General features: G+C 44.1%; 1 protein-coding gene across 1 annotated transcript; it reads left to right on the top strand.

The window, feature by feature from the left end:
• The first annotated feature begins 4,269 nt into the window (after window positions 1-4,269).
• On the top strand, window positions 4,270-7,588 carry LOC147881869 (uncharacterized). Its single transcript, XM_087401465.1, has 3 exons — window positions 4,270-4,402; window positions 4,939-5,068; window positions 6,403-7,588. Exons 1-3 carry the CDS (start codon window positions 4,270-4,272, stop codon window positions 7,586-7,588), a joined length of 1,449 nt encoding a protein of 482 aa, XP_087257591.1.
• The last annotated feature ends 7,605 nt before the right edge of the window (window positions 7,589-15,193 follow it).

Raw genomic sequence — 15,193 nt, 5'->3', positions numbered from 1 at the left:
AGAGAATGTGCACCCCTCAAACAGTGGAGTCGATGCTGTAGTAAAAAGATCATCCTGCTCCATGCTATCATCCCTCCCTTGATGGACATATAAATCCCGCACCATATCATCAAACACCTCCTCCTCCACAGCTTCATGAGGTAATGGCGGAGGGCTACTATCACCATCACTCCATGCATCTGTAACGGTCCCTCCTGAAGATCCCACCTCATATCGCCGACGCTTCGCCTCCTCACGACGAGCATAGGGCAACATATGCGGGTGTGGCACTGCATCCTATATCAAATTAAAACAGGATCATAACTCAAACATATGAACACCCATAGGTATCTCAATCAACCTTAACTTACAAACCCTTATCCTGTTTACGGTCACATCCCATTCTCCATACTTTGAGATATGATTGAGTGTAATCCTACGTGCACGATACATGTTTCCTCGACATCGATCACACAGACATTTGATTTTTTGCTCCAACCACATTTCGCGATGGTGGATACGGAGTGATTCATCCTCACTGGAGCTACTTGTTGAAGATGAAGACATCCTACAAACAAACAACCCACCAAATTTGCTCTTCTTCAAATATTTAATTTTAAACTCTGTGGCGCATCTAAAGGCGCATCTAAAAGCGCATCTACAGTCACGTCTAAAAGCACGTCTAAAGGCGTGTCTACTCTGTGTATTTAGATGCACCTATAGACACGCTATTAGACGTGATTATAGACGCGGCTTTTAAACCTGCTTTTAGCATGCTCGCTTTGCTTTTCTTCACATTACTTATACTTCGCGCGGCTTGCTTCCTTCCTTATTAGCAGATCCACAGTTTCGACACTTAAGAGGAAGGCTCCCATACTTACTTTCAAGCTTACACTTAAGAGGAAGGCACCGACACTTACTTCCAAGCTTAAAGGAGAGGAGGACGAACAAGGAGGAGAAGCAACTTTGAAAAAGAAGAAGAACCTTCCATACCTCTATCCAAGGTAAGTCTTTTTGCAGTTGATCTTGTTTGGAAGTTTGCTCTCTTTAGATTTGTACTTTCTCGTATCCAAGAAACGCATGATCTAGGTATCAGTGTCACGTTTGTGTGTCGGGTGCAATGTCCTTTTCTACTTTTTAGAAATTTCGTCTGTCGGAGCGCATCTATAGGCGCGTCTCAGAGCATGTCTAAAACCGCACCTACAGGCGCGTCTAAACGCGTGTCTAGCCTGTTTGCAAACACAGACATACGCGTCTATAGATGCGCTGTTATACGCAAAAATAGACGTGCTAATCAGACGTGTCTATAGACGCGCTCCGACAGTAAGCCTCTCTTCCCTTCCCCTTTCTTCTCAGCTCATCAGTAATAGATTTTTTTTCTTTTTTCCAGTTCAACATGTGGCCAAGAAGCACTTCCAGCTCACTTGATCCCTGGGATTCTATTTGGAAGGACTTATATAACCTTTTAGGGCACCCTCCTAGTCGTGCGGAGTTATACAGGTATATGACGGGTACTCTAAACACTCCCCAGGAGTCGGCACTACAGACTCCAAACCACCCCACACCACTTGAGATCACCCCAGCGGAGTCAGCACAGCCATCTTATGCCCCTTCTTATGCCCCTTCCCCCATACCGTCTTATGCCCCTTCCCCCATGCCGTCTTATGCCCCTTCTGCCATCCCGTCTTATGCCCCTTCCCCCATGCCGTCAGGAGGTCCTTCTGTCTCGCAGAGCCGTCGACGTACTCCTCTGCCATCGAGACTCAGTTCTCCAGTGACGAGTGGTCAGCGTAGTCCCGTGCAGTCTCCAGCTACGAGTGGCCAGCGTACGAGCTCGACACGACACGGTAGCAGGCGTAGTAGTAGGGAGAGTGGTGGGGGATGCATGGCACAATGCCTTGGGAGGGGTGGTGGTGGGGACGATGATGATTCAGATGATTTAGACGTGCCTCCGGGTGATGGTACAATATTCTATGACATCACTCAAATAAGAGGCATCTTGATGGATGCGCGGGGGAAGGACATCATGGCCTTCATGCGCTCTGTAATTGCTAACAATTACAGAGATTGCTTTATCCACTTCAAAGACTAGCCAAAGAGGTTGGCTGATGAGACCCTCGCTGTTGTTCACTCTAGGTATCCTTACCCCCCCAATCGCCAGTTCACAGATAAATGGGCCAAGTCAAAGATTGTTACGATACTTGGCAATAAAAGATCTTCACTTAAGAGGCAGGCACTAGCGGAGCTTGCCAGGCTTGAGGGAGGTCAACCACCAAGGGGCCCGCCCCACACCGCTCACAAGCGTGAGTGGAAGAAAGCAATGAAGTTAGCGAGGGAGGACCCCAGTCTGCAGCACATGGAGGTACGAAGGATCCAGATGGAGGAATATGGAAGCGCGCATTTTGGAGCAGGGGGTGTTGAATCATGGGAGGCCCAATTTGTAAGTATCGATCTCAAATTATATTGCTTATGTAGTTTATTAGGAGGTTGTTTCTTTGTACTAATCGCTCCGCAAAGTGTGTCATCTTGCAGCTTGAGATTGTGGGCAGATACCCTACTCCTATGGAGATAGCCTACCACCGCCACCATCACAGAGAAGATACATGGAGGCACTTCTATGATGACGGGTTGATTACTGAGGAGCAGTATACCCGGGCTATTGGAGCGGCCCCCGAGGTATTTGAAAGTAATTAAATAATGCCAAAATTATAAGTAAAGATTTGATTTTTCATACATTGATATATATTGTCCCTTGTTTACAGGCCCATGCACAAGATGACGAGGAAGACGAGGAAGGAGGTGCAAAAGGGAGCGCAGAAGAGAGCGTGGAAGGCAGCGAGGATTAGTCGTAGAAGTAGTGCTAGCTACTCTTTTTTGTACTTAAAGCCACTAGCTTGGCTTCGTGCCTCTTGTATATACACTCCTCTTATTTTTTGTACTTGAAGCCACATGACGTGGCTTAGCTTCCTTATTTTTTGTACTTGAAGCCACATGACGTGGCTTAGCTTCGTGCTATATGTATATACAAGCACTTTTTGAGCTTTCAATTTTATTGCGTTTTGGAGTTGTAATGTTTTATTTGGAATTGTAATTAAAATGCGGTTGGCTGTAAGAATTGAATTACACAATGTGGATATGGGATTCTTGTAACTATATAGCATACACAACATACACAACATTCTGTAAATTAAAAAAAATATGTTATAAAGCGCGTCTATCAGTGCGTCTATAAACGCGTCTATATATGCGTCTGTCTGTTTGACAAGCGTTTATTTTTACGTCTATAAACGCGTTTATAAGCGCATCTATTTAAGCATCTACGTGCACGTCTATATGCGCGTGTGTTTGATATATAGACGTGCTGGTAGACGCGGGTCTCTAAACGCAAAAATAGACACGCCCGTAAATTTTTTATTTAGTTCAGTAAACGCGTCTGTGTGCATGTCTATGGTTGCTTTGTCTTGTTGTGTTAAACTTGTTTTAATTATCTAAGAATTCATATGGTTGTCTATATTCCTAGGTAAAGCGGTAACAAGTCAGGGAAAACAAGCATTACCTATCTATCCAAATGTAACTATGATGTTCTAAGACCTAGTTTGTTTGGATGGTGGCAGGTAAGTGGACATTGACCTCGAAACCTGGGCTTCTTGATGCATGAGGATTCGATATCTTGTGTTTGTAAAACTCAATATTCTTAATTTTGGTGAAATTTTTTGCAAACTCTAGTTGTTGCATTTTTCAACTCAAACATTTTTTCTTTATATGTTTCCCTTTTTTTACTTTTTAAGGAATTAATCGTATGGCTCAATTATTGATGAAAAATTTTAATCTAAACACACACACGTGCATGCGTGCATGTGCGGTGTGTGTGCATGCCACATGTGCATGCATGGAGGTGTTGATAGATGCATAGATGGAGACACAATGAATCAAGAAGAGTAATGTATAGTGAGAGTAAGTGTGTGTGTGTGTGAGAGAGAGAGAGAGATAGGCTTGAAAGAGGGGGTGTTAAGGCTCGTGTGAGGAGTGGAGCATGAGAGGGGCCATTGTGTGCGTGATTGTGAGCTGCGAGCCGCCCAGTCTTGCAAAGACCAAAGATTTCGAACCACCCACCACTGCCCACAAAACCACACCCCTTGTTTTTCTTCTTCTTCAACTCTCCTTGCACCTTCCTCGTATCACACCATTTCCATCCATTGCATCCATCCTTTTAGCCTTAGCTCATCTTCTTTTCTCTTGCAGCTCCTCTTCACTCCTTCTTCTTCTTCTTCTTCTTCTTCTTCTTTCAATATGGGACGTGCTCCTTGCTGCGAGAAGGACTCTGTCAAACGAGGCCCCTGGACCCCTGAGGAGGACGCTAAACTTCTCTCCTGTATTTCCCAACATGGTACCGGTAGCTGGCGCACCCTTCCCAAAAAAGCTGGTACCTCTGCTCGCTTGCCTTCCCTTTTCGATCCTTCCGTCCTTTTCTTACGTTTGTTTTGCTTTCTCTTCGACGATTTTTCCATTCTTCCGTTCAGTATCTTATCCCTTCGTGAATATTATTTCATTTGAACCGCTCCGTTTGCCGCATTTTGGCCCTCTCTGCCTGTGATTGTTGTGAGCTTGCCCAATATCTATCGATGCTTACCTGCACGCTGTCAAGCAAAGCTCATCGGATTACTTATATGTTATTCCATTGTGTCTCGATTTTGAATTTCCTTTCTAGACAATTGAGCAGAAAGGAGTATGCTGCCCTTGCGCTGCAGCTACATGTCTCTCTAAACTGATCAGCTCTTTTTCTTTAGTTTGTAGAGAGCTCCGTAGCACCGCAGTAACGTAACCCATTTCTTTATCAGAAGTTTAGTCTCTTTGTTTGCAGTACCGCTTTAATACAACTGCGTTGCTATGCTTCGTAATTTCCTTGCAATGCCTTGCATGTACTTCGCAGTTACCGGATAAATTGTTCTTGCGTGCCAGGATTGCAGAGGTGTGGAAAGAGCTGCCGACTCCGTTGGACAAACTACTTGCGGCCTGACCTCAAGCACGGCCGCTTTAGCGACCAGGAGGAGCAGCTGATCGTCAAGCTACATGCCGCGCTTGGAAGCAGGTAAAGTCTTCGAACTGATTTGCGACTGAAGTCTTGTTCTTTGATTATTAGCTTAGGCAAACGGAAACGCGTATGCTAAGCGTTTGAGAAGAAACGGGTAGCGCCGCCAAGAATTTTTCTCTTTCTGTTGCTGACGCCCAGGGGGAGAGATATACCCGCGGAAAGTGGTGGATCGTGCGTAGTCGCAGCCCGTTGTCGGTGCGAATTAAAACACGAAATTCTCGACAGTGCTGAGAGAGAAAAGCACGGGAGAAGGGTGACGGGGGCCTGATGCGGGCGAAGCATGCCAGAAACTATAGCAGCAGCAAACGTAATGGATTCATACCGGAATGACGGGCATTGACGGCCATGGAGGGGCCCGAGAAAGACCCGTGAGCGATGAAGTCCTTTGTGAAGTCAGCGAGCAGTTGTGGTGGATGATGATGATCGTCTGATGCAAACCTGATGCAAAGCTCTGTCTTCCCCGCGAGAAATCTTTCCCACGTTTGCCAAATCGAGAATTGCTTGATTTTGCGAGCTAAGCTGTGCTGTTGATGGATCAATCCAATCAGGCAGACCCTGAGCGACAAGAAACGGCCAGACTCTCCTCTAGTGGCGTTGCCACTTGACCGCTCTCAAGCTCTTGTCTGATCGGACCCTTCCAAATCCAAACTTCAGTTTGGGCCACAACCAGATGAGATAGATGCTAGCCGACGAAATCAATAGACACGCTGCCCCATATCGATAATCTTCCACTGTACTGTTCTTCCATGGTTTTCTCATGTTGTCGTGTTTCTTGTGCCCGGTGCCAAAGTCGCACTGTGTCAGTCTTGCTTGCAGCCTAGTGTTTCTGTTGAATCTGTTCATCTATACTTCTCTCGACGTATCCTGCATACGATCATGTTGTGCGCGGCGGAAACCTTGAGCTTGCATCATATTATGCGCTTGAGGTAGCTTGATGAGACACATGAACTCCGTTCCCTTTAGGCTTTCATGATTAATTAGCGGTTTGTGCATGTTTGATCGAGGGACCTGTGGCTTATGAACACTGTAACTCTCTCATTTCCTCATTGGCCTGCATAAGCATAAGTCTGCCAAGGAGAGCCATCTGTTTCGATTCTTCGGAGGTTATCTAGGACCAGCTTTACTCTCAAGCCTCAAATTGTAACTGTACGAAGCTTCAAAGTTCAGCCTCCATGTTCGAATTTGTCTTTTCGAACAGAAGGTACTTTTAGAATGCACAGAAATGCTTGTACAGTACACTTGTCGCATGTATGCCAATCGATTTCTTGTCAGCAATAGCCTGGAGGGCCGAGGCAATCCATTTGTACTCACAGCGAAGCTTCGTGCTGCAGGTGGTCGCTCATCGCCGCGCAACTACCTGGCCGCACAGACAATGACGTTAAGAATTACTGGAACACAAGGCTAAAGAAGAAGCTCTGCGAGATGGGTATCGATCCTATCACCCACAAACCTATCTCTCAGCTTCTGGCTGACTTAGCGGGCAGCATAACCTTGCCCAAGGGAAACGAGATCGCAGAAGCCACTCTGGGATGCTTCAAAGACGACATGTTGAACGTGCTCATGCGAAAACGGAATGACCAGCAGCTCCCCTCCTCGCCAACTATCTCATTTGGTCCCCTTAGTCACACTCAGCAGGCATGGGAGAATCAAATCAACTCCCCATCTTCAAGTCGCGGCTCTGATAGATTCCTCCAATACGATCTGACCGGCCTGCGAGCAGAAACGGATGCTTTCACGCAAAAGATCAAGACAGGCTTATCAACAGCTATTCAATCAAAGCCTGCGCCACTTCCAACTTTCGTAAGTTCCCCATGCGGTCCAGTGAGTGGCGTAAGGTCAGCAAGCGGCTCACTCGCACGCAGCATAGTGACCGTGCAAGGTCAGCAACTGTATGCCAGAGAAGGGTTGTCTCCTGCCTTCGCAGGACGTTTCTCCACCCCTGATCAGTTTGTATTCGATCAGGATCAATACTCAAAGTCCGTGCTAGACATGCTTTTGGACCCCGACAGATCGAATCTTCCCTCGGTACAGACGTATGAGTCGAAAGAATGTTTCAATAGTTTGAATTCGATAAATGAGAAGACCAGATCAAGGTCCACTTTAGCAACTGCCGCCGGAAGTTTGCCCAATGCCGATGTGCCGAAGCATCAAGACATGCAAGGGATGCAGTTCACAGCCTCGGATCATTTATCGGAATTCTCCACACAACAGGGTCACTTCATGACAACCTTGCTACAGCAACAAACGGGTAATCAGGGCATGCAGCAACAAGCTGCAAGTCACGTGGGCATGCAGCAGCCAGCAGGAATATCTGCGCAGGGAAAAGCTCATGTTGCTGCAGTAATGCTACAGAACTCCAGGACAGAAACAATTGCATGGAGTCCAAGTTGCAGTGGAAGCAGCTCCAGCAACACAAACCTTATTCCAGCAATGGATCAGGCTTCATCTCTGGAGGGCGTGCTGAGTTCCGATGCTCTTCTCTGGGATTTCTCAGAGCTTGGCTCCATGGTCTCTTGAATCCTATAACGTATATGTTTAGACGTGAAGGTTTTGCTATTAATATTTTGTTGATTTCTGATTTGATGTTACATAAAAAACACATTGGAATATTGTAAGCCTCGAGTGAGTTGATTTAAATTGAATTATGAACATGAATATATAAGAATTGGCCTTTCAGCCATTCATCGATTTATTCGGGTTCTCTCTAGGAGACGTTTCTCACTGGCGGCTCTTTGAGCTATAAGAATTCTCCATATGTAGATTCAATTTCTCCATTTGCCTTATGTTTTGTGGTTTACTTAATCTTTCAGCAAATTTGAGAGGGGAAAAACAAATTTCCACTTAATAGTTAGTGTCTCTCCCTATAGTTGCTCTATATACAATATTATCAAGTGAAAGCTATTGCAAGTTACACATTTTGAAGAGAAACTATAGCAATATTGTAAAAGTTTAAAATTTGCAATACTCTAGAAATCGCAAGCAACTATTTCTAGAACTTCTCCTCCATCCCACTTTGAAGGAGATTCACTTGAGGAATGGGCTGAATGAGCTGTGTTGGCCAACATTCACTAAACTAAATAACACAAGTAAAAGTGACCCAATCAAAAGTTGAACTTTTCTTCAAGAGGTCATCTCTAATGATGGTACTTAATGTAATGGCTTCAATGGATAAGTTAGCAACAACAAACCTATTAGCTTGGCAAAGGTAGCAACGGTTCTGGGTGCCCATAAGATAAACTCTGTGTAGCCACCAATGTTTGCCTACAATTAGAACATGATGAAGTCTTGCCCCTACAAACATGCCATAGATAGCAACCTATAAGTACCATCATAACACTAGTGCATGATGGTCTTAAAACGTTGATAGTTGGTGATATTGGTATCTAGATTCACCCTAGAATGGAAGAATTTGAAAATGTGCAATTTGTGCATGTCCAAAGGTCTTTTAATAAATCCAACACTAGTTATAATTTTGTATTGGTTCTTTCTCCATGCAATTCTTTGTTGTATGGCTCATAAGAATGTCAAACGTCATTGCATTTCATAATATACATCATCAAATCTGATAGCGTGCCCTTTGGCCTATTGGTATTTTGAATAAATTTGGTCCACATTGCACTTGCTTGAGGGCAATTGCTATATCCAATTTTGCTAACATGTATTACCAGGGGGGGAAAATCATGGTGGCTAAAAATTTTGCACACTTTCGAATATTTTCACCTCATGTGTTGAAAATATTTGAACATTAACCTCTTGCCACCTTGCAAAGTACATTCTCCTCCTGCCACCCTGCAACCTATCCCATGTAGAGTTAGATCAATGTGATCTCGCTCTTTTGGTTTGGCATTATCTTCTTTGCTCAGGTGAGTCTTCTTCTACTCTTTGCTCACCTCACAAGCTACTTGGTCTCTATTTTGATGGGGGTTCGCTAATCATCTCCATGGCATCAATGGCAAGATGCAGCTCATCATGGCTTGCAAGAGAACTAGACAGAGGCTATAAGATAGGAAAGCTAAAAAGCTTGGTTAAGGCACAAGGAATAGATTGCAGGGTGAGGAAAGAGATGGCATGGTATTGAAGTGGAAATGGAATATAATTTTGCAATGTTTGTGGGGGGAGAAACAATGATTGCAAATGCAATCATTTGATCATTGCCATCGAAGGAAAGAACACGAGCTGTGGTGTCACATTTGGTGGGCGAATTAAAGGAAGCAACATCAGGCCATTTAGGTGAACATGAGTATCGAGTCTTCACAAGCTTTAGCTTGCATCCTGAAATTTATAGAGTGATAACCATACCAACACCTCGGGAGATGCACGTCGAAGAGATGATGCTCTCTAACCTATGAAATGGCCTAGAAAAAGTGAAAGAGGTGTAGAGCTTAGATCAGATAGCTATAAATAGGCAACATTAGCTAAGTTAGTATCCTCTGAAACAAAGGAGAAATGATTTGGGTGGACAATGTTGAAGATGTCAATTAGAAGGACTAACATGGCTCCAGTGGTTGGACGTAGAGCGGAAGCAATGCAGGATCATCTTGATTTGAGAAGTTTGTGGGCTTCAATAGAATGCAAGAAAAGGGAGACAACCTAAGTATAAATTTATTGATTGAGTGACAATGTTCTAGCAGGAGAATATGAGAGTCTCTCCATATAAGAAGGGCATCTGCAAAAAGCAGGCGAACATGCTCCAGTGGTTGCGGAAGCAATGCAGGATCATCTTGATTTGAGAAGTTTGTGGGCTTCAATAGAATGCAAGAAAAGGGAGACAACCTAATTGTAAACTTATTGATTGAGTGACAATGTTCTAGCAGGAGAATATGAGAGTTTCTCCATATAAGAAGGACATCTGCAAAAAATAGGGGGGACACAAGCATTGGGATGAGCACATCATATACATGCTTGTTGATATATAATGCAGGTCAATGGTTGCCTAAACCAGCTCCATTGTCTGCTGGTGAATGAGTTTTAGAATAGTTTAATTGTTAAATTTAATTTCTAAACTAGGCTAGCTTAGGCTTAATGTGATTTTCCTAAACTAGCTCGGTGGTTGAAACATCATGCAATATATCACCATGCTAGTTTAGGTCAAACACTAGTTATGTGATTGTCCTAAACTAGAGTGGGTGAATATTTCACCATCTTGGTGGTTGTCAGTGAATAATTTTGGAATAGTTTAATTGTTTAACTTCTATATTGGGCTAGTTTGGACTTAATGGGATTGCCCTAAACCAGCCCAGTGGTTGAAACATCATGCAATATATTACCATTTTAGTTTAGGTCGAACACCAGTTATGTGATTGGAGTGTGATTGCATTAATCCAATGAGGTTGAAAAACAATATATTTCACCAGCCTGGTGGTTGTTTGTGATTGAGTTTTGGAATAGTTTAATTTTGTAATTTCTAACACTACAAGGCATAGGCCATTTTCCGACAGAAATACCGACGCTTTTTACATTAAATTTTTTTTTTCACGGGCGCAAACGTCGCTATAAAAGTCGCTAAAAGCGTCGGAAAAGGACCGTCGCAATATAGCGACGATGCAAACGTCGCTATATAGCGACAGTGTTAATCGTCGCTATATAGCGACACTAGTAAACGTCGCTATATAGCGACGATTAACAGAAGTTAAAAAAAAGGGTTAGTGGGCCTAAACAGGGCTTCCTTTTGGCCTTGTTTAGCCCCACTAATCCTTTTTTTTTTTTTGTAATTACAAAAGAAAGTTTTTTATAACAAAATTTCCCTTGCTTGCAGGGTGATACAAAATTGTTCTTGTGAAATGATGAGTAACAAATGCATATACATGTCGGACATATACAACAGTGTTTGTAAAAAAATTACCCTTTCGAAAGGGCGATACAAAATTGCTCAAACGAGCGGATATATAAAATGCTACTACCACTACTACTCATCCGAATCCGAATCATCTTCGTCTTGTTGGCCTGTTCCTTGGTCCTCGACACCTGCGTCTTCTCCCTCGTCGTCGCCACCTGCGTCTGATCCTTGGCCCTGTTGATCGCTCGCCTCCGATGATGGGATGCTTGAGCTTTGACCCTAAGAGTGAACCATATAAATCGAAAATTAGATTGAAACTTAAATTAAAAAGTGAGATTACAAGTAGGAGTAAACTTATACCGTGCGAGCAGCCACCTCAGCCCAATCGACCGTCGCTCCCATTGCCTCTTGCTCAATGAACCACGGCTTTGTTCCTATCCGAAATGCGCGTCGTGTCTCTGCATCTGTAGGAAGACGGCCCATCGCAGCTTGCTGTGGATCCAATTTACGAGAGTTAGAGTTAGCTAAAGTGCATGTAATATGTAAGTAAAACAAATAGAACAATACATTAAATGAGAAGAAGTAGACTTACCACGATTGCCTCGAATGCATACCGTCCGCCTGCACCAAAGTGCGAAGTACCTACGACGTCCAGCCGTCTCTTCGCAGCCCTCCTCTGACCCTCGAACATTTCGGGATGGTCCCTATGTTGCTTCTTGAAGTACTTCCAATCAGCTTTGTCTGCCCAGCTGGGTTTAGCCAACCCCTTTGTGATGGAAGTACGCAAGGTTGATCTACGATGCTTCAGGACCAAACCCATGCGCTCTCGCATATAATTGTCATTAAACTCCACATTTGGCAGATTAGGGTATCTTCGTTTTAACTCATCGATCACCGCCTGCTTCTTTTGGCCATCTTGATACCGCCAATCGGTATTTATGCCGCTCTTGACGTGATGACTCATCAACCTCCTCATGGTGGCCATCACTTCTTTGCCCTTTTTATCTTCTATTATCTCTCCGGCAGATGTGATCTGATAGAAGAGATCCCCTGATGAGTAAGGGGGACTGACGGTAGCAGAGTCTGAAGGAGTGGAACGTGCGCGAGCGCTTCCGGAGCGAGGAGTAGCAGTGGCACTAGGAGAGGGAAAGGGACCTGACTGATACTGTGTCTCCGGACCAAGTGGAGACCTAAAGGAGCGTGAGTGTGTTGACTCGTCTACATCTCCCGAGTCAGCACAACATGAGCCGCCCGTTCTACTCTTCCTTCCCTTGCGAGAGGCATGCGTAGGTGATGATCCCGCGGTCGAAGGGGCGCGAGGGGATGGCTGGGCAGTACGTCCACCCGTCGGTGTAGGGGAAGGAATTGCTGAGGTCCTCTGAGAGAGCAGAGAGAAGAATCTCGCTGCCTCCTCATCGCTCATCTGCGCTACAAACTCGTCGGGACTCCCGACAAAGCCATGCGCGGCTAGCAAAGGAGTTCCCCGAGGGGTAGTCGCAGTGCTACGTGGAAGAGGAGTCGGACCAGGGGTAGTCATAGTGCTAGGTCCGAGAGGAGTCGGACCAGGGGTAGTCCTCGGGGTAGTCGCCTGAGAGGAATCAAAGTCCTCTGGAGCATATAGATCGTGAGCTCTCCTCCTGCGAGGCTGTCCGTACTCGTCGGATGAGCGACGTGATCCCATGTCTAACATAGACACAAACACGAAAACAGAAAACAAAAAAACAAACATAAGCATAGGCATAGGCATAGGCAAGAAGAAAGAAGAGGGAAAGGAAAGAGGGAAAGAAGATGGAAAGGAAAGAAGAGAGGAAGAAAAGGGAAATAGAGAATAAGAGTTAGAGAGAATAAGCTCATGCTTATGCTTATGCGGAAATAGAGAATGAGAGAAGGGGGAAATAGAGAAGGGGAAAGAGATGAGGGGGAATGAGCTTATGCGGAAATAGAGAATGAGAGAAGCATAAGAATGAGCTTATGCTTCTCTCATTCTCTATTTCCGCATAAGCTCATGCATAAGAGAAAGCTTGTGCGGAAAATAGAGAAATAAAGAAGGGGGAAAGCTTATGCGAATGAGAGAAGGGGGAAAGAGATGAGGGGGAACTGAGAGAAGAGGGAAATAGAGTGGGAAATAGAGAAATAAAGAAGAGGGAAAGTTTATGCGAATGAGAGAAGGGGGAAAGAGATGGGGAAATGAGAGAAGAGGAAAATAGAGTGGGAAATAGAGAATGAGCTTATGCGGAAATAGAGAATGAGATCCGCATAAGCTTCTCTCATTCTCTATTTCCGCATAAGCTCATGCGGAAACTTAAGCATAAGCTCATGCGCATGCATGAGCATAAGCTCTTGCTTATGCTCATGCGGAAGTAGAGAAGGAGCTTATGCGGAAATAGAGAATGAGTTTCCGCATAAGCTTCTCTCATTCTCTATTTCCGCATAAGCTCATGCATAAGCATGAGCTTATGCGGAAACTTAAGCATAAGCTCATGCGGAAGTAGAGAAGGAGCTTATGCGGAAATAGAGAATGAGTTTCCCCATAAGCTTCTCTCATTCTCTATTTCCGCATAAGCTCATGCATAAGCATAAGCTTATGCGGAAACTTAAGCATAAGCTCATGCTCATGCATGAGCATAAGCAAGAGCTTGTGCTTATGCTTATGCTTATGCATAAGCATAAGCATAAGCACAAGCTCTTGCTTATGCTCATGCGGAAGTAGAGAAGGAGCTTATGCGGAAATAGAGAATGAGTTTCCGCATAAGCATAAGCATAAGCTCATGCTTATGCTCATGCGGAAGTAGAGAAGGAGCTTAATAAGCTTCTCTCATTCTCTATTTCCGCATAAGCTCATGCATGAGCTTATGCGGAAACTTAAGCATAAGCTCATGCTTATGCTCATGCGGAAATAGAGAAGGAGCTTATGCGAAAATAGAGAATGAGTTTCCGCATAAGCTTCTCTCATTCTCTATTTCCACATAAGCTCATGCATAAGCATAAGCTTATGCGGAAACTTAAGCATAAGCTCATGCTCATGCATGAGCATAAGCATGAGCTTATGCTCATGCGGAAGTAGAGAAGGAGCTTATGCAGAAACTTAAGCATAAGCTCATGCTCATGCATGAGCATAAGCTCTTGCTTATGCTCATGCGGAAGTAGAGAAGGAGCTTATGCGGAAATAGAGAATGAGTTTCCGCATAAGCTTCTCTCATTCTCTATTTCCACATAAGCTCATACATAAGCATGAGCTTATGCGGAAACTTAAGCATAAGCTCATGCGCATGCATGAGCATAAGCTCATGCTTATGCTCATGCGATAGTAGAGAAGGAGCTTATGCGGAAATAGAGAATGAGAGAAGCATAAGCTTCTCTCATTCTCTATTTCCGCATAAGCTCATGCATGAGCTTATGCGGAAACTTAAGCATAAGCTCATGCTTATGCTCATGCGGAAATAGAGAAGGAGCTTATGCGAAAATAGAGAATGAGTTTCCGCATAAGCTTCTCTCATTCTCTATTTCCGCATAAGCTTATGAGAATAGAGAAGGAGCATATGCGAAAATAGAGAAGGGGGAATGAGAGAAGCATAAGCATAAGAGAATAAGAGGGAAAGGAAAGAGAGAAGGGAAAAGAGATGAGGGGGAAATAGAGAAGGGGGAAAGAGAGAATAAGAGAAGAGGGAGAAAAGAGAAGGGGGAAAAAAGAGAATAAGAGAAGGGGGAAGAAGGAAAGAGTGGGAGGGGAAGAGAGGGTTCCTACGCCCATCACTGCAGCTAGCGCTTAAGGCGCTAGCTGCAGGCCAATGCAAATAACAAAAATAATAAATGGAAAAAAGAGAAAGTACTTACCTGAAATAGTATGTCCCGCTCGGTGTAGTGGACTGGCCCTACAAAAGAGAGAAAACAACCCATTTTTTTCAAATAAGATGTTAGTGGAAGGAGGAGATTACAAAAGCAACTTCTTGAAGGGAGGAGATTGAGGAGACAAGGAAAGGAGGAGATTGAGGAGACAAGGAGAAAGAGAAGGAAGAGAAATAGAGAAAAAAGAGGTGAGTTTTCTTTCTTTCTTGAAATCTCGTTTTTTGTTTCAATCCTCTCAAAACAAGCATGAAAACTAGTTTACAAGATTAGCAATACAAGAAGAAACACTCACAAAACTAAAGCTAACAAACAAACAACCTACATTGTTGAAACAAACTCACCTCTTGAAAAACTTTCTTTCAAGAAACCAAAGAGGGAAAAGGATAGAGAGGGAGTACAAGAGGTAGGAGAAGGGTGAGGAGTGGAAAATAGAGTGGGAGGTTGCTTGGAATAGGTGGGAGGTCGTCGAAAATAGGTGGGAGGAGATTTTGGGTTGCTTA

Source organism: Dipteris shenzhenensis, chromosome 30, assembly GCF_047967505.1.
Source record: "Dipteris shenzhenensis isolate YYH24624 ecotype China chromosome 30, Dip_SZ_1.0, whole genome shotgun sequence".
Taxonomy (NCBI): Eukaryota; Viridiplantae; Streptophyta; class Polypodiopsida; order Gleicheniales; family Dipteridaceae; genus Dipteris; species Dipteris shenzhenensis.
Note: the sequence above shows the minus strand (reverse complement) of the source record. Positions and strands in the feature narration are given on the sequence as shown.